Raw genomic sequence first — 20354 nt, forward strand, 5'->3', positions numbered from 1 at the left:
GGTGTGAATTAATTGTTGTATTATCTGTTTATTTAAGTGTGTGCGTGTGTGATAAACACAAATGAAGTGGATCAATCTTGAATAATAATCTTTGTGTATTGATTGGGTAGTACAGTGATTGATTTTTGATGGGATATCACTACCTTGTGTAATCACTTACAGGGATGATCTGAGGAAGGAATGTCTGAAATGTCTCCTTTCCGTAATGACATGGTCCACATCACTCCAGACAGGACATTTTGCATAAACTGAAGCAGAGACGCTGGGTAAAAGTTATCCCAGTGGACTTATTAAGTGCCATTGTATTTCTTTATGCAACTCTTTGCTTTTATCTGCAGGTGAACACAGCCATGCATGAAGCCAAGCTGGTGGAGGAGTGTGATGAATTGGTGGAGATAATTCGCCAGAGGAAACAGGTCATTGCTGTCAAGATCAAAGAATCCAAGGTACAGTTTGTCTCTATTTGCACCAGCGAGACAGATTAGTGCGGCCAGAATTGTAATTTTAAGTCAGACTTGTATCTCTTGGATAATATTTAGGAAGGTTTTCGATTTGCTTTTCAATTTGTAAATATCAAGGTGGAAGCTAAAACTTTTTAGCTTCTTTCATTTTCAGGTAAAAATGGAAATTTCATAATTTAATTACACTCGTTCAAGATGATATTTTGAAAAATGGTTCAGTGTTTTTTTTGGGGGGGGGGGGGGGGGGGAATAAAAAAATAATGAATGTCAGTGGGGGCCTAGTGTTGTTCTGTACCCTTTTGACTTTCATTGTATGCACACAACAGTTGAAACATTCCTCCAAACATCTTTTACAGAAGAACGAAAGTCATACAGGTTTGGAATGACTTGACAGTGGGCAAATAATGATGACAGACTTTTTTTGGTGAATGTTTCCTTTAAAACACACATGGCAGAGAAAACGATTTTCAGAGCTCAAGCCTTCAGAAACCTATTTGAATTTGATTCTCGACAATATGTCACACGGCGCACAAATACAGAGTTGACATTTCTAACACATCTTTCAGAACATGTCACTACCCCTGTTATAGCAAGAGAGAGACTGTCAGGCTCTGTTGGGCCCTACGCTGTGCGGAGAGATAGGTGATGTGCCTGATGACAAGATGGAGAAAAAGCTGAGGAAATCACAGCATATTTTCCCTGTGTGAATTAAAAACTCCCCCTTTTGAGCGTGTGTTAAGGTTAAGCTGTTGCAGATGAGTAATAATATGGCTGTGAGGACATCAGGCTGTAGAGATCTTGTCAGAAAGTCCACAGGCCAAAGTGCGGTGGTCGTCGAGTGAGGTTGCAGTGAAGTGTAAAGATACTACTTGAAAAGGATTGTTGAAGTTATGACAGGAAGCTTGGCTGGTTGAAGCGGACCCTGGCCATGTGGCATCACTTAAGAAGCTTCCCTTGTGTAACAGAAACCGGGCCTCGAAAATCTTCACCAGCAAAAACATAAACAGCAGGCCAGAACACTGGACAGCACTGTTCTCCTCTGGGACACTAAAAAATAGACACTTAGGAATATAACTAATGCTAAACTAAAGAATTTTTTTTTCTTTACAAGGGCCAAAATAAAAATAAATGTAAACAATGGAATGTTAATTTGCATTAATTACGAAGAAAAGGTGGATTTTTACAGTACTTTATGCATATACAGTAAATGCAGTAAAAATAAGTGTACCGTAAAATGAATTTAACCCTAAAACAGGCAACGTGACTCACAAGATATTTTTATTGTCTTTTTGGGGGCATAAGAACGATTTTTTCATCAAATCCTTTTATCACTTATGACAGCCTGGTCTGTCTTGAGTATGCTGGTCGCATAATTTGCCAGTGGTGTAGAACATTCAGATTTTGAGATAAGTACATATATATTAAATATAACTTACTTTTCTTCTGAAAAAAAAGAATACTGCTAACATTAATTGTGAACATTGTCTTAAGATGCTGAAGGAGAAAATTAAGTAATATGTTGTTCATGTTGTTATTTAACACGCTTTGAAATGTATGTGACTCCTGAGACATGTTGACTGTTTAGGGTATAAAAAAGGGATTAAACTAGCTCTATTTAAAATGCACTATTCAAACATAAATGATTGTAATTCAAGAATGCTTTGGAATATAGACCTAAATTCTTGGTCTTGTTTTAAAGAAAACAGTCAGCAGATTATTGTTGAAGTGAACGCACTTAAGAAAATGAAAGTATGAAAAAGTTATGGAAGTTTAAACTTACAGTAAATCAAATATACTGTACTTAATATTTTTTCTTTTTTATAAAATATTTTTTTACTATAAAATCAAAGCCATATATCTAACCAAGTTGTGTTCCAAATTTGAATTGACATCACAAAAATTGAAGTTCCCATGAGATTTTGTTTAGGCATAATACTAAAAATAGCCACCGGGTGACTTACATTCCATTGAATTTAATTGTATGCATTCTGCCATAACAAATTAATAAATGTCTGTCCAGATATCACTTCTGTCACAAAATATGGAACCTTGAGACTAAGACCTTTCTGACAATACATGTTTGTCAAGATTATAAAATATTTGATCTTAAATTATGAAACATGACGATGACCAAAAGGGGAGGAGCCCGATAAAAGAATTTAGAGTACCGTTTCTATGGGAACGCAATGTCCAAAACGGTTCCACAGGCTGAATCTTGAATTCGTAAGCTTTCGAATGATATATCATTTGTCAACATTAGATCAGGTGAAGTTTGGGATATAGTTGTTTTAAACATGCAGTGGCAGTAACAGTTAACAGCTAACATTGGTCCTTTTTATACCCTAATCAGGCAACGTGTCTCAGGAGATACAACTCATAAAATCCAAAATATATCAAATTTTAAAAAAAATCTTTTGGATATTTTTTCCAGATGATATAAAAAATGACATGAAATTATTTTTTGCTTAGCATTTTCCACTCTTGCCTGTTTAAGGGTTAAATAAATATTTCATAAGCACATTGCTTTACACTACAGTAGGAAAATACTTTTGTCCAAATTTCTTTACCAAAACTGAAGAGTCAGATTTTGTGCTCCAGTTCATCTGTGTATAGTGTTTTGTGTTTGACAGTGAGCATTCAGCACACAGGCACTTTATCTTGACAGCCTGAATTCACACTCTTATCAAGTAGGGATTTGAGCTACGGCTACGAGACAGGGCCTGTGTTTCTCTGTTTTAGGGTAGTGTGATGTGAGAGTCCCAGACAAATGCAGTAATCCCCATCAGAAGTGTCTACGTAAGGCCTTCAGTGATGTACTCTCGCGAGGAAGCCCCAAGTTGACATGCACAGCCTGCAACATAAGATTATGTCTGGCCTTTTGCAAACATCAGTAATGCAGCTCCAGCACAAAGTGCCTGTAACTGTAGTATTAAGGAGGCTTTTGAAATCATAAACCCAGATGCAAAGCGACTGTAAGATTTGATCTAAGGCTTTACCTGTTCAGCCTGGTTTGTTTTTGAATGATTTTCTATTTATTTTTCTGATGCAGTCCAGCTTCTTTAATGCCGTCCTGAAATTTCCGAAACTTTTTGGCAGTAAACCATCTGATCAAAGCGAATCATTTGAAGTTGTTTTTAAGAAATGGGGTCAGATTCGGATTTGATCTATTGCAATCCACTGCGGCACAGAGCAACGTTTTATTATCTCCTTGTTTCTTGGTTTATCTGAATGCCTCCAATGATTCCTTCCTGTCAAACATCTCATTCCTCTATTGAATCGCACTGTGACATAGGCTAGATCCTGCTTAACCAATTTAACTGGCTTATTGAACAAGCATAGCTAATGTCTAGCAAAAGAAAATCTAATGTACTATACGCACATGAACCATGCGGTTATATGAGTAAAAGCTGATTCATAATGAATCTGTGGTCAGGTAATGTGGGCGGTATGAGCAAGATCTTATTTCATGCTATTGAATATATTATATTATGCCAATGGTATATATAAGATTGCTTTATATAGCTGGAAATTCTTTTATTTTTTCTGTTAATTCAACTCAGTATGTTTCATAATGAAGCATGGGATATAGTAATGTCTATTTTTGGAAAATCTAGATAATTATATATGTTTTGCTGATCAAATGCACAACATTACATTTGATTAATTTATTTTTGTAATGAATCTTGACACAAACCAAAATATATTCGTATACACTACTATTAAAAACTTTGGGCCCAGTCATTTTAAAAAATATATATATATATAATAATAATTTTAGTCAGCAAGGATGCATTAAATTGATCAAAAGTAACAGTAAAGACATTCATCTTGTAAAAAAAAAAAATCAACCATAAATTAAGTTACTTTAAACTTTATATTCATCAAAAAATCCTGAAAAAAAAGTATCACAGTTTCCACAAAAATATTAAGTAGCACAATTGCTCCCAAAACAGCAATGATTTGATATTCAAGACATTTTCAGAAACATTAAAAAACTTTGTAACGGTAGTATAACTGTATGATACAGTAAGCCTGGATCAGTGCAAACTAAGCACAATCAGAAACACAGTGAATCTAATATTAGTCAATTCTAATTGGATAAGCCACATTTTAAGTCCTTGTAAGGTAGCCGAAATAAGCTGACCTGTGACCACTCATCAGTTCTATATTAATGCAGAGAGATGAATTTTATACAAGGACAGGGAAAATCTGAAAAGCTACCCAGCCAGACACCAGAAATATTAAACATTTAAAGCTATTTCAACATTAAATTAGATTCTTTGTACAGCGGTCTGAATTTGGCCATACTCTTTTCTTGATAACATCTCTGAGACTTTCTCTAATTGATTTGGCTCACAATTTTTTTCACAGACATCCAATACAGCATGAAATATGCATTAGATTTTCCTTTCGGACGTTTTTAACAGTGCTAATTCAACATTTATATGAGTCTTTAAAGAGTGTTCTATGTTTTTTTTAAGAATTCGAGAATTTGAATCCATCACTTTATTGTTTCTCTGCTGTAATTACACAAAAAAGCAAAGAGCTCATTTAGCTCTGATGATGAGCTAAGGGGCGAGCGATAATGAGTTTTTTGATTTAAAAAAAATCCTTTTTAAACATATGTAATATTAATAGCTTAGCAAATTGCGATAACAGCCCCATACATATATCTCTCACATAACACTGTGAATAGATTGTAATAGGCTTGTGTGTGGGTTTAGGTGATGAAGTTGAGGAAGTTGGCTCAGCAGATTGCGAACTGCAGACAGTGTCTGGAGCGCTCGAGTGCCCTCATCACACAGGCTGAGCACAGCCTGAAGGAGAACGACCACACCCGCTTCCTCCAGACGGCCAGGAACGTGGCCGAGAGGTGAGACTGGACGCACACACACACACACACACACCAACACTACTTACCGCTGCCAGCGTGAAGGCAACTTTCAGCTACTCTGCACATTACCTGGTGCCGCCCCCTCCTTTCAGCGCTGTTGCTTGTGGTTTATATTCACAATAATACAAAATATGCCTCCAGGACTCAGTATTTAACAATATTTATGACGCATCAGGTGTGGAGAAAGACTTTGTGGTGTCATGCGTTTTACAAAATTGGGATAATTCTGGTGCCGTCTGACTGCCATCTATCAAACTTTTGCTATTATAAGGCTGATCATCATTTCTCCAATTGCCTTTCTGGCTTTTTGCAATACTCACTGTTAGGATATTGAGTCTCGACTGACAGCTTTCAAATGCTTGCATGCATTCAAGCGCACATGCCTTACAGTGATACGACAGTGTATGAGAACAGTCAAATGCACTTCTTGGTAAAAATGCCTGTCTCGGTGAGCAATGCATGTAAACAGTTTGTCATATCTGTGCATTAGACAGTGTAAATGCAGCATAATAGACCTGATGCTGGGTATATAATAATATTAATGAAACAAAAAAAAATGCTTAATGTTTTTGTTGTTGTTCTGTATTTGTGACTGATTACTTTATATGTGTTATATATGTGTGTGTGTGTGTGTGTATATATATATATATATATATATATATATATATATGCGTGCGTGTCTGTGTATATATGTATGTGTTATTATTACTATATTTTTTATTAATATTTAAACAGGCAGAGTGTGGTCAATAGCATGCTTGTTTGCTGTAGAATCCTTTTTTTTATTTTTTTTATCAAGAACCTTAAAATTTCAGTGGTTTTAGGTATCCCTACTGACTGTACTGTCTTCTATATTATTTGAATTTGCCGCACACATTTCTCTGCATTTGAGTGCTGCCAGATGCTGTTTATAATTCTGTCACTTTAGGTGAAATCCCATCCAGCCTTACTGCCTGTAAATAGACTGTTGAAAATAGAAACATTTATAAATTAATTGCCAGTGCCTCTCTTTCCACCCAGAGTTGCCATGGCCACCGCCTCCTCCCAGGTCCTCATCCCAGATGTCAATCTGAACCAGGCTTTTGACAATTTTGCCCTTGATTTCTCCAGAGAAAAGAAAATCCTGGAAGGACTGGATTACTTGACAGGTAAAAACAGTGAGAAATCTGAGTGTTTTCCTTGTATCTAGTGTAAAGTTAATGAATACATGGCCAGAATTACATCAGTCATCCTTTTTGCGGAAACAAATCAATACGTCCTGTCTTGACGCTTGCCTTCTTTTCCAGCACCCAACCCTCCCTCTATACGTGAAGAGCTCTGCACAGCCTCTCATGACACCATTACAGTGCACTGGACTTCTGAAGATGAATTCAGCGTCACCTCCTATGAGCTTCAGTACACCATCTACACTGGCCAGACCAACTTCATCAGTGAGTCTGAATACATGCCTTGCACATCAATTCCTCATTTATACTTTTCAACTGCTTTTGCTTCAATACACAACCTTTACATTAGAGCTTCTAGTATCATCAAGTGACTTTACAAAGGCTAAATAGGGGTTCAATTTATTTTATTTATATATATACACTACCTTTCAGAAGTGTGGATTCTGTAAGATTTTTTGTTTTTAAAGAATTCCTGTATGCTCACCAAGGCTACATTTATTCAATTATTCAATCATGCATTGATCAAAACTACAATAAAAGATACCATTTCTTTTTTTTTCTATTTAAATGTATTTTAAAATGTAATTTATTCCTGTAATGACATTACTCCAGACTTCAGTGTCACATGATCCTTCAGAAATCATTCTAAAATTCGGATTTGATGCTCAAGAAACATGTATTATTATTAATGTTAAAACATATTTTTGTGGAAATCGTGATAATGCATTGTTAAGGATTCTTTGATGAATTAAAACAATTTTATTTGAAATCGGTTGTCACTTTTGATCAATTTAATGTTATTTCTGAATAAAAGTTTTAATTTAAAAAAAATATCTTACAGTCTTTTCGACAGTAGTGTTTATAATTGTATTTTTTATATATTATTAGTTACATTTAGCATTTTATTCCATATTTTGCATTATTTTGAAGCCCCAAAACTACTGCTATACACCCATAAAATTCCAAAGAAATCATAGCATCAAACCTGGTTCTCAGTTCCCATTGAACCCGCTTCAGTAAATAACAGTATATTCATTTCAACCACTGATAGTTTAGAAGCCCAGGAACATCCACAGAGCTACCGCAGGCTCCTTGGAGGATACAAACAAACAGACGCAGAAATGGAGAGCAATGCTTTCTTCCCAGACCTTTTTACGGTATTGCTTCTTTGAATGCGGATGCCTAAATGCTCCAATTCTTAGATGCATACTCTTCACTCCCATGAGAAGAAATGTGAGCCTTTGCTCATGCATTTCTCAGCCATTGGCCAAGTCAGGAAAAGTGACTCCGAAACATACTCCGGCTTTAGATGGATTTCCTTCTGTGGGGAGCTTCAATCACGCGTAGTTTCAAGGCATTTTTAATGGAATCATATTTTTATATCGTTTTGTTATTGTTTTTCATGTTTGCAGGCCGGTGAAATTGATGGGTTGTTTTATGTTCCCTTTAACAAAAGCGTATTAAATTTCGCAAGCCTTCAGTAAAAGCATCATATTTAAGGTCTCAGGCTGGATAACATGCAGGATCTTTTTCATAACGATCATTTATTGTGATCCGTCAGTATGCATGCCAGAAGCGTTCTTTTGACATACAAAATAACAGTCATGTGCTATGTAAAAATCAATACTTTTCCCCTGCAATGCACTCAAGTCCAATAATGTGTAATTGCACAGCTGCCATGACTGGAAAGCCAACCTTTTGTGATCAATTAAACATACCTAGAATTCATATGCATTAGCCAAAACTAGCTGTAAAATGCATTTAGATGCAGGAAAGCTTCTTTGCTTTGTCATTTGGGAAGAGAGTGGTTCAAGGTGCTGTTGAAAGAGCGGTTCAGGTTTATCGTCAGGCCTGGGAAAGTGAGGGCACTGGCCTGGCATCAGCCCTGATGAGATCTGACACGAGCTAATGCTCTTTGCTCCGCTCTCATTGTGACATTGATTGATATTGATACAAGCCGCCAGACTGGCATGCTAACCTGCGGCAAACAGTATGCAAATGCCGCTGTCCTTGCGGAGGAAACGGGCCACATCACCTAATCTGACGTGCGCACCTCTAGCTCAGGGATGCGTGCCGTGACTCATGGGTGGTTTATAGAAAACGGGAGAGAAGTGGATGTTACGAGGGCCAGGAAACATGTGGTCGAACAACTGTAAAGCTAACAGTTGTTGCAAACAGCAATGAGGTCAAACCAGTGTAACAAATTACTATTATGGTCATCTGATTCTGTCTTGTTTTCCTTCAAAACTCATTTGATTATGCATGTCCTCACAAAACATGAGCTCAATATGCTCTGCAACCTTGAAAAACCCAAGAAGTCTTGTGTATAGACAAACCCACGCAGAGAGCGGTGAGAGTGTGTTGGCCGTAAGAGAGCTTGCATTAACAGTCAGCTACTACACTAAAAAAAATGATGGGTAGGATTTACTTTGAAACAGTTTTCACTCACAAATTGCTAGTAAATTTCACAAAAGAAACTGCAAGTAATTACAAAGTTATGGCAAGTAACATTGGAACAAACGTGACATTTTAAAGTAGGACTGAAATGGTATTTTCAATTTTTTACAGCATGTATGTAATATCAGTTCATCAGAAATTAAAGGGATGCATACTTCTGTGCAACACAAAAGAATATATTTTGAGATTTAAGTATATACAGTACATATACAGTACACATATATATATATATATATATATATATATATATATATATATTATGTAAATACACACTTTTGTTTGATGTGATTAATCACTTTGGCCGCACTAATATATACAATATATACTGTATAGATTATATTGTCTATATACAGTGGATGTCAATAATCACCCAAACGGTTTTGTCCAGTCCTGATCTTTTATCTACATTTTAATTTTTATCTGTTTATTTATAACTTCTAGTTTGCACATATTTCATTATATTGTATTCTGGTCTGCTAATGGGTTTAGTGCCGCTGCAGACAGCTGGTGACCTTTAGCTGTCAAATATATGTTTATTCATTCTCAGAGGTAAGTATTGTTGATTGTGGAGTTCATATGAATTGGTTTTGATGAAGAAACTGCAATCAGCTCTGACATGTAAGAAAAAGACCTATAAAATCTATTCTAAGGACAAATATTAATAGGAAATATATTGTTTGCTTATTTGAGGTCAAACTAATGTGTTTAGAAGGACAGCATGAGTATAGAAGCTAGACAGAATCAAGTTTTAGCTTACTTACAATTTGTTGGTCCAGTACTACACCTTTAGGAAAAGTTAGACCATTTGTGCAATGGTTTTATACATCACTAAATCTTCGCTGTCAGATTTTGGAGTGACTTTCAGCTGTTTTCACAATGTTTATCATTTAGAAAGGATGTAAATCTACTCTTGAAGATGTATCTTACCTTATTGCTTAAATATCATGCTTAAAGTTGAACACAGCTTTCTGGTTGATGCACACCTCACAATATTCCCAATTGTGACATTCTCACAATATTCCCAATATTCCTGTCCTGCTTCTATGATTCATCCTCAGCCCTGGTGGTGGATATTGCTCATCTTATATCTGAAGTGAATTTAGAAGCACATATAATTACAGTACTGGTAAGCCATATATTGATTATGTGTCATATTATGTTTGCTTGGTGTCGTTGGCCATCGTAAGAAGGTGGATCTTGCTGCAGGGTTTCGGTTGTTTTTTGGGGCGTTATTATTTGACAGCGGTTACTGCCAAAGCCTAGGTCTTTGTACCTTAAGATATTCATAAGCTGGGCTTTGGAGAGCCGCCCAAGAATGTGAAATGAAGACACAGTCCACAGTGGCCACCGATGAGAAGTGGGACATTGTTGAAGTGAATGTGACCGAATGTTTTTTTCTGGGTGTAGGAAAAAGCGTCCATGTGGAATCATATCACATGCACATACATACTCGTATGCACTAGGATTAATTCTTAACTATGTGTCCTATTGGCATTGGTGACATCTAAACTCATGGAACAGTCATGGAAACACACACACATGCACGCACACAATAGAAGCATCAAAGGCTAGTTTAGATTTGCCGACAGTATTAGGAGCAGCCCGTTCCAGTCTTGTGTTTTGGCTCCCTTTCATCTGCCAACACACACACACACACACAAACACACTCTCACTTATGCACAGTCTAGGATCCCTATTCACACTGCTTTTTTCTTTTTTAGCCAGTGACACATACCTTCATCTGAACCACTTTGAAGTCTCTCTCCCTCTGAATGTCAAGCAACAGCGGAGAATTTACAATGTAAGCAGCATATTGTAGTCTGTTATTATAATTCGATTCATCAAACAACAACATCAAACGCCTTTTTGTTATGGACATGGATCAAATGACATTTTTGCTCATGAAAAAATATTAGCTACATGCAGATGCTGGAAGCAAATGGTTAATACTTTACAAGCTTTGCTTTCTTTTTTATCTAGTGATCATTTACTTACATCCAGATATAATGTGCAATTGCATTTATAAGCAGGCAACAATTCATTAGACATGTGGTTTACATTCAGCTGAATGATGCAGTGAATGTCTTTGCGAAAGGGATATTTTTAACGGCTGAAAGCTGTTTTCATTAATGGTTGAATGATATGGATTTTTATTAATTGCTAATACTGCTCTAGAAAGCAGGGTGGCCAGTGGCTAAATATATTGTTGGTGTATAATAACCGTGAGGTACTGTAAGGTGCTGTATTGTGAATATAGTCAAGACTGAAGGATCATAATTGATCGGTTGGCACTGTGGATACTGAAGTTACAGTATTATGTACTTATATTAAAGGATTAGTTCACCTCAAAATGAAAATTTCCTAATAATGGACTCACCCCAATGCCATCCAAGATATCCATGTCTTTCTTTCCTCAGTGGAAGAGAAATTAAGTTTTTATGAGGAAAACATTTCTGGATTTTTCTTCGAATAATGGACTTCAATGACAACCACGGTTTTGAAGTCCAAATCAATGCAGTTTCAAAGGTATTTGAAGTGCTTCAGCGGACTGTGCGCGATCGCAGCTGAGAAGGAGGGTCTTGTCTAGCGAAAGATAGGTCATTTTCAAAAAAAAATGTGTTACTTTTTAATACTTTTTAACTACAATTGTACAGATTGAGCTGATCTGCAACGTGCCGGGAGCTACGTCATCACGTTGAAAGGTCAGGCTCAATGTCGTTGGTGTCGGCGGAAGTACCACCCCATGCGAAGGAGGATAGTTAAAATTGTGTTTGTCGCTTTGTAAACAGTAGGGCGGTACTTCCGCCGGCGCCGCGACATCGACAGTGACCTTTCAACGGGATGACGTAGTTCCCGGCGCGTTGCAGATCAGCTCAATCCAAACAATTGTAGTTAAAAAGTTTTTTTTTTTTTTTGCTTCGCGAGATAAGACCCCCCTCCTCAGCTGCGATCATGCACTGTCTGCTGAAGCACTTCAAAGACCTTTGAAACTGCATTGATTTGGACTTCAAAACGCTGGTTGTCATTGAAGTCCATTATTCGAAGAAAAATCCAGAAATGTTTTCCTCAAAAAACTTAATTTCTCTTCCACTGAGGAAAGAAAGACATGGATATCTTGGATGGCATTGGGGTGAGTAAATTATTAGGAAATTTTCATTTTGAGGTGAACTAATCCTTTAAGTACTTGCCGTTATTTGTCTGGCACACGTTTGGCATACCTTGAGTGGCAATGCAAGTGGTTTTAATGGAAGTGTTAATTTTTCCTAAAGGAATTCTGGTTAAATGGTTCACCATGAGAGACTGGCTTGGGGAGGCATCTCTACTTGCCTGAGGCAAACATCCAGAGTCTCTCTCCGAACGTGTGCTATATGTATTTTCACATCAAACAGAAATAGACAAGCCTCCAATAATGAACTTCATATGTACCATTCCCTTTTTAGAATCACAATGTGTTCCAGCATTTATTTGCACGTGGTGATTATTGCACCGGCTTCTGTCATTAATGTTGTGCTCTTTCTCTTGCCTTACAGGTCTGTATAACTCTGTAGATAGCTGGATGATTGTGCCCAATATCAAGCAGAATCACTACACAGTCCATGGCCTGCAGAGTGGCACCCGTTACATCTTTTTCGTCAAGGCTATCAACCAGGCAGGCAGCAGAAACAGTGAACCTGCTCGCCTCAAAACCAACAGTAAGTCCAGTGCGATGCGAGGATCAATGAACCTCATGCTAGTGGTCAATCGATATGGCTTTTTCAACAGCTGGTGCAATATCTAGAAAGTAGCATGAATTATATATCCCCAAAATTAACATTTATTTTACACAATATGCAGGGATGATGATTTTTTTTGTATGCAACCCAGAAGTTACCATCACCATTGTTCCCTTGACAAATTATTTTTTGGATTATTGCAGAAAATTAGCTGTGACTGACAAAAGTTTATGATTCTTTCACGTATGATAATGTGCAAAAATGAACACTACTTCGATGAATTTTGCAGCCTAAATACAATCAGCAGAAATAAAAAGATAAAGTTTGGCTGTAAACGGACTACACCACAATCACATGACTACAGCATCCCCACCATCAAGCCTCTGATAAATCTTTCAGTCTTTATTTAAAATCTTTGGAAAGTTTGAGTTAGAATTGTTTGTAAGAGCAAAAATATAAACACAACAGGACTAGTGAGTAGATGAGTTGAGTACAATCTACATAAAAGCTTTAAAAATCATGAGTGAGGTATTACTGATGTATTTTATGTTGTAGAATAACACATGAAATAAAACATTGGGAGCTTGTTTTAACCACAGACCATATTTCAGGCATTTAACCAAAAAACGAATTAAAAAAAAACTCTAGAGGGACATAACGCAAACATAAAATTTGCATTTTTTGTACACATATACTCAAGATTTGCTCAAACATATTTGCAAATGGAAATATTCCCTCTGAACCCAAATTATTATAGGATATTTTTAGGGGACAGAAATGAACCGACACAAATAATCATTGATAATTTAAGCGATAAATCAGGCCAAACACCCCCTTTAGCACGTCTTAGGTCTTATATCCAGAGTCCTAGTAGATATGTTTGTGGTACATCAGTGTAAATGCAGCAGCTCTGTCATACTCAACCTCTCAATACCTTTATCAGTGTTCTATCTGTGACAAGCACCCGAGCATCCAAATAATGGGAACCATTAGTTGGTTTGGTGTCGAACCGCCGTGTGTGTGAGAGAGAGAGAGAGAGAGAGAGAGAGAGAGAGATTTGGGAAAGCCCAGGTCCCTCACCTAAGCTGTCAGACGTTACCCAGCCTTTCTCCCAGCAAATAACTCAATCAAGATACAGGGCACCAGGTGACAGCATTCAAATGGGTTATTGCATCAGAGACTCTCAGCGGCCTTGTGGAGGAGTTTGAGAGAGAAATACAGGAATGTCTAGAGGAAACCGCAAACATTCCCCTCTCACTCATTTTCATTGTCTCTTTCTACCTCTTGGTCCGCTCCTTTCTCATGGTTCTTCAAGCTTCTGTGAGAATACTGCAGCAGTCTTTCTTTCTCTTTCTCTCTCTCTCTCTTTCTCTCTCTCTCTCTCTCTCTCTCTCTCTCTCTCTCTCTCTCTCTCTCTCTCTCTCTCATCACTCACCAGCCAACAGTCTTTTTTTTTTACTGTAATAATGCTATTTTAGACAGCGGTGCCATTAAATGTCATTTTCCCCCAGACACATACAAAGCTCCAGTGTCTGTATTGTGCTGTGATAGCCTGTCCTATAAATGTAGGAAAGCATACAGTATATATGTTTACTCTACAGTTCACTGGTATTTAGACTCAAAATATAAGCCCTTTGAAATATTTGCTTTTCCAAGAGAGAGAGATATTTTCTCATAATGCATAGGATCATAGGATCATCTAAACTAAAGATGTATGTTATTTTATGATCATCTGTTTCCTAAATTGGCACAAAAATTGCTCATTATTATGTGGCACTTACTTAGAAGGTGTGTTACCTTTAAACATTTGTGTGGATAATATTTTTGAATGTCTCTTGTGCTGACCAACATGGCATTCATTTGATCAAAAATACAGTGAAACAGTAATATTGTGAAATATTCTTAGAATGTAAAAATGTCTATTTTAATACCTTTTTTAAAATGTATTTTATTTATCAGATATCAAAGCTGAATTTTCAGCATCATTACTCCAGTCTTCAGTGTCTGATGATCCTTCAGAAATCATTCTAATATTACGATTTGATGCTCAAAACATAATGTTGAAAACAGTTGTGCTGCTTATATTTTTGTGGAAACCTTGATACCTTTTTTTCAGTTTACTTTGATGAATAGAAAGCTTCAAAGAATGGCATTTATTTGAAATACAAATCTTTTGTAGCATTATAAATATCTTTACTGTTACTTTTGATCAATTTTAATGCATCCTTGCGGAATATTAATTCCTTAAAAGTATTAATAAAAAGTATAACAATTATTAAAGTATTTCCCCTAAAGTGTTAATTCCTTTAAAAAAAAAAAAGTCGTACGGATCCCAAACTTTTGAACAGTATGTGCTTATTAGATAATGCTGCAATTGGGAAATGTGCCATTTGAGACTAAGTAATATTTTTCTACTAAATGCTTCGGGAAGCCAAGCCAAAGTATATCTTTCTCTCTTTGTAGTACAGTAGCATTGAAGGAAATTTAAGGCTTGCTGTTTATTGTATTCACCATAGAAGACATTTTAACCCTTGCATCATCAAAGAAAGTCATTATCCAGAGCTGTGCTTTCTGCCTATCTGCCTATAAAAAGAAGGAAACTGTCTTTGGGCCAATTCTCCGTTTCACGTTTTCTCTGGCACACGCATGCTTGCCATGCCTACTCGACCGTGAAATACCAGACACCTCCCCCCGTCTCAAGAGAAATGCTATTTAAAGACATTTACGTAATCTCTTCCTGTTTGATTCAGGAATCCAGACCGAGAGCGTGCTCAACCCCCAGTTGAATCCTAGAGCTCAAGCTTGATCATCTACAATTAATTTCTCAGAAGCCTTTAAGTGGCGACTGTAATTTGCAACGGCAGAGATGATGTAGAAGTGATCGTATCACTGGGCCACTCAATTTTGATATGTACAAAGGCCAAAAATCAGGATCGCTTAAAATGCAGCATTCTTAATTTTTTACGGAATAATTCCATATTAATTAGGCAAGTGGACTGTGTGGTTATATCTTGTATAAGTATGTTCTATCAGTTCAAGTCAAATTTATTTGTATAGTGCTTTTCACAATACACATTGTTTCAGCTTTACAGAAAATCACAATGTTTAGGCTATAATATCTTAATATCTTCTTGTCCTGTATTCACAATTAGCAGATTGGAGCTTTGGCAATAATATAGTTTTTGCAACGATGCAAGCAATCATGCAGTTGAGATATATAGTTTATGTCACCCTACATGTGTATATTGTATTTATGCTGATAAATTTGGACATATTTATATCCAACTTTATATAAAGAGCTGACCGATAATATAGTTATAATTTGTGACCAAATTAAATAATCAAGTTGAGATTCACTATATAATATATAGGCTATCACAGTAACAGTACATATACCGTATATTTTGCTGGAAATGCAATCTATAATGATATATTTGTTAAACCATGTAATGTTTATTTCTGATAATCCAGTTACTACATTAAATAAAATAAATGGTCCTACTTTATATTAAGTGGCTATATTAAGTACAATATATTAAGTACAATAAGTACTATGTACTTACATTGAAATTAATAATTTGATACAATGGACTTATTGTGTACATAAATGTTTTTACATTGTACTTATATTTTGAAAATACCAGCATGTAATTACAGCTGTAACTAATTTATGTAATTACATTTGTAATTACACAGTTGACCCTTCCCTTACTCCTTAACCCATCCTTAAACCTACCCATACCACCACACCTTTCTATAACCTTACCCGTATCACACCTCAATAGCAGCAATAGTGTTTTACAATACAACATGAACACAATGGGCCCTATCTTGCACCCGGCGCAAATGACTTTGTAAACTGACGCATGTATCATTCCTATTTTGCACCCGCGCAAAGCGGACTTTTCCCTCCACAGACACACGTCGGTTAACTAAGAAATACACTTGCGCTCCCCGGGGCGGTTCAGCGCAAAGAGTAGGTGTGTTCCGGCGCAAACTTTCCCTCATGCTATTTTGCTGTTCTATAAAACAATTGCGCCACTGACCAGAAAAAAAAACTAGTCTAAAGTCAGTGGCGCGTTGCGCTTACATTCAGATGCTATTTTAAGCGCGCATGCTTGGCCATAATACAGAGTGTGAACAACACGCATACACTGTAGATGATTCTCTCATCTACACCGATGCATTTAACTTTTTGCAAATGATACATTATTATAAGGAAAAATATTAAAACACGAGGGAAATCATTGTTGTATCCATGACGATGGGGAAAATAGGCATAAAGCTTACACATTTACCCAAATTATTATATGCATGTTTAACCGAAGCTAATTTGGGTGGGTTTGTCCCATCCCCAATGTCACTTCTCTTTCTTTTACGGCACTGGCGAGAACATCGATCTCCTCGGCTGTGAACCAATTCTGAAGCGCGCCTGGTAAATGCGCTGTTATAATAGTATTGCGCCATGGAACAAGCGCACCTCGTTCATCATGCTCTTAAAGGGAATGTGATATAAAGCTCTTATTGGTTTGTTTCCCGTTATGCCCAAACCACACCTATGAATAATGAAGCTACTTCAGACCAACCCCTTTTAGATTTGCGCCAGGCGCAAGAGGCATTTATCCCGCCGGGAAAATAGCAACAGCGCCGGGATCCGCCCACAAAGTTACTTGCGCTTTGCGCTTTGACACTTGCGTTTCAGATCGTTAAAATAGGGCCCAATAAGTGCATTGTACTTAAAGCCACTTAAAGTACTTAAAGTGGGACCAAAGAAATAAACATATCATACATATAATAATTTATTATTTATGTTTATATATTAGGGCTGTCAAGCAATTGAAATTTTTATCAAATGAATTACATGATTTGCCGATTAATCAAATTAATTGCACATCAGTTGTGGCTGTGTTAAAAGAGAAAAGCATCAAAATGACATTCTAAAAAGTATAGAAGCAGAATTGATCTCACCATCATTCAAGTCTTTCTGTGATTACATGAAGAAACTGAAAAAACTGAGACAGACTAAATCCAGAAGAACTGAGGCAGCGTCTCCAAGACGCTTGAAGAAACCTTCCTGCAAAGCTACCTCAGAAACTATGTGCAAGTGTACCTGGGAAAAAACGCAAAGGGTGGTCGCGGCAAATATTGATTTGATTTAGTTCATTGAAGTTGATAAATAAAATCTATTTATGACATTATTTTTGAACATTAGTTTGGTTTCTCTTGGAGAAGTTGCTGCAGTTCTTCTCGGTCCTGAAAAATCATGTGAAATAAATAGAGTAGAAGCATTGTGTTTATGTTTGTGCTCAATCCACTGCGGGGTCTACGTGACTGTTCCTGAAGCGCAGCCATGCAGGCTTACAGAGCAACAATGGGAAGACATCAAATGGCTCTTTGCAAGTTGTGTTGAAATGAAAGTTTGTTTTTTTCCCAGCTGAACTTTGGATGAGATAATATGTTCAAAAGGGATTGCTGAGATCTATAATACAGGGAGCAGCAGGGGTCTGCATACAAACTCAAGTCTGGACACTCGGCCCTGCACTCTACATTCCCACTGATCTATTTTGTATTCCTCAAATGGACCCTTGAATGAATTCCTTTCTTCTTGTGTTCTCTCTTCTGCTTTCTTAATGACATCATTAATACAGATTTGGTCCATTTCGATGGACATTCCATGTAGTGTTCAAACGTACTGTGACTTTCTATCCTTAAAAGACTGAAATGTAACATGTGGCCACATTTACTGTTTTTTTGGTGAATATTCGTAGGAAAAAAAAAGTTATTTCAGTAGGAATCCATGCAAACAGGAATTGTAGGAGTTGTAGCTCACAAGTAAACCTTTGAGGGAGGCAGGATATTTTAAGCATAATGTAACACTTTTTTTTTACCTCATAATGCAAAATAACAAGTGACAGCACAAGTTTTTTCAGTTTGTCTGGAAGACTAGCTTTAATGTCATGTTTACTCTGCCCTGTGAAGGAAGAATTTTGAATGACAGAAACACTAAATAAGCGTGTGTTTGTGTGTGTGTGTGTGTGTGTGTGTGTGTGTGTGTGTGTGTGTGTGTGTGTGTGTGTGTGTGTGTGTGTGTGTGTGTGTGTGTGTGTGTGTGTGTGTGTGTGTGTGTGTGTGTGTGTGTGTGTGTGTGTGTGTGTGTGTGTGTATGTGTGTGTGTGTGTGTGTGTGTATGTGTGTGTGTGTGTATAGAGTCACAGCTGTGTTCCTATAGGAGGCCTCTTCTGTTTAGTCAGAACTGCCATGGCTGGTGACCGTACATAAAGCCAATACGAGAAATATCACATGACAAGCAGCCCCAAGGGCAGCCATGTTTATTTGTTGTTAAAAGATCTCGGAATAATATTTACTCATCCTGCACAGCCTAGACATCACTCAAGCTGTCAGCAGTCAGCCCTCCCCTGAGCACCCCATCCCAAGAGCAGGAGCCCAGCCAAAAGTGAGGTCACTGTGTGTAATGTGGATGTATATGTGCGTGTATATATATAAAGTGAAAACTATCTCATTTAAGGTTCTGAAAAACGCTGCAGTATACTCTTTAATGTCATGGCCCCAGCTGACACTGCACATTATGTTGTTGTCACATTTTAGTGCATTACAAATAAACCTTTGAATATATGTGACAGGTGTCAGCTTCTGACTGCAGCTGTCATAAATCTGGCTGTTCTCACTCAGCACTGCTCATTTCTGTTCATATATATATATATATACCATTGTGAAAAGGAAGGTACTTTTTTTTTATTCTATGGTTTTACGTATAAGGACATAATAAGAAATCATCGTCCTTGGCAGGTCTTAAAATGAGGTAATTAGAACCTTAGATGACCAACAACACATGACAGATTACACAGTTGCCAATCTTCCTAGGAGTGGACTTCCCAGCAAATTCACCACAAGGTCAGATCGTGCAATGCTCAGAGAAATCGCGAAATAGCCGAGAGCTACACCTCCGACTCTACAGGCCTCAGTTAACATGTTAAAAAATAAGAAAAAGACAGGACAGTATGGCTTGTTTGGAAGGGTTGCCAGAAGAAGAAAAAAAAGGCAACACTGCTTCTCCTCTCTATAAAAGAATATGGCAGCACGGCTTAGGTTTGCAAAGAACATTGAGTATTCCAAAAACAAAATCCAATGTTCAATATAATTTCTAGTAGTTTAAGAACATAAAATTAGGCTTTTTTGTACTCGTTTTTAAATAAAAATGATACAATAAAGACCTTTGTTCAGACACCTGCACTGCACAATTATGCCATTTTACTCCTTTTTGTCTTAAAAGGTTCATCAGTTTTATATAGAAGGCAATAAGCATTTCATGGGATTCTCGCTTGTAAACTGTGTGTATGTGTGTGTGTACATCTGCATCGCTTTTCCTAGTGCCCTCAAACACATGCTGTAAAATGGCATGAGTGCACGAGTGTTGAGAATGGCTGCGCTCACAGCGATAAGCAGTTCAAAGACAAGAGCGTGTTAATGTAATTGGCTTCCAGCAGCATGTTGCCAGAACCTTTCATATCTGGGTGCAGTAAACCTCACTCTGGGTTGAGATGATTGGTTTGTGGGCAGGGACACAGCGCAGCTGATTGTTTTCCTGCATTGTCAGTCATTACGCTGGGGACGGGAAGATTTAGACGTGCCAAAGTTAAATGTC

General features: G+C 37.2%; 1 protein-coding gene across 11 annotated transcripts in view; it reads left to right on the top strand.

Annotated features, from left to right (window-relative positions):
* The window catches only part of mid2 (midline 2), a 164586-nt gene that overhangs the window by 139057 nt on the left and 5175 nt on the right, over positions 1 to 20354 (top strand). For all 11 annotated transcript variants that reach the window (XM_077236045.1, XM_077236040.1, XM_077236038.1 and 8 more), the window contains 5 exons: positions 339 to 446; positions 5186 to 5334; positions 6376 to 6503; positions 6642 to 6785; positions 12509 to 12670. In XM_077236045.1, coding sequence (XP_077092160.1) covers positions 339 to 446; positions 5186 to 5334; positions 6376 to 6503; positions 6642 to 6785; positions 12509 to 12670 — 691 coding nt within the window. The remainder of the gene's footprint in view (positions 1 to 338; positions 447 to 5185; positions 5335 to 6375; positions 6504 to 6641; positions 6786 to 12508; positions 12671 to 20354) is intronic.

This window comes from Siphateles boraxobius, unplaced genomic scaffold, assembly GCF_051911475.1.
Source record: "Siphateles boraxobius isolate OS27281-9 unplaced genomic scaffold, OSU_SipBor_1 2, whole genome shotgun sequence".
Lineage (NCBI taxonomy): Eukaryota > Metazoa > Chordata > Actinopteri > Cypriniformes > Leuciscidae > Siphateles > Siphateles boraxobius.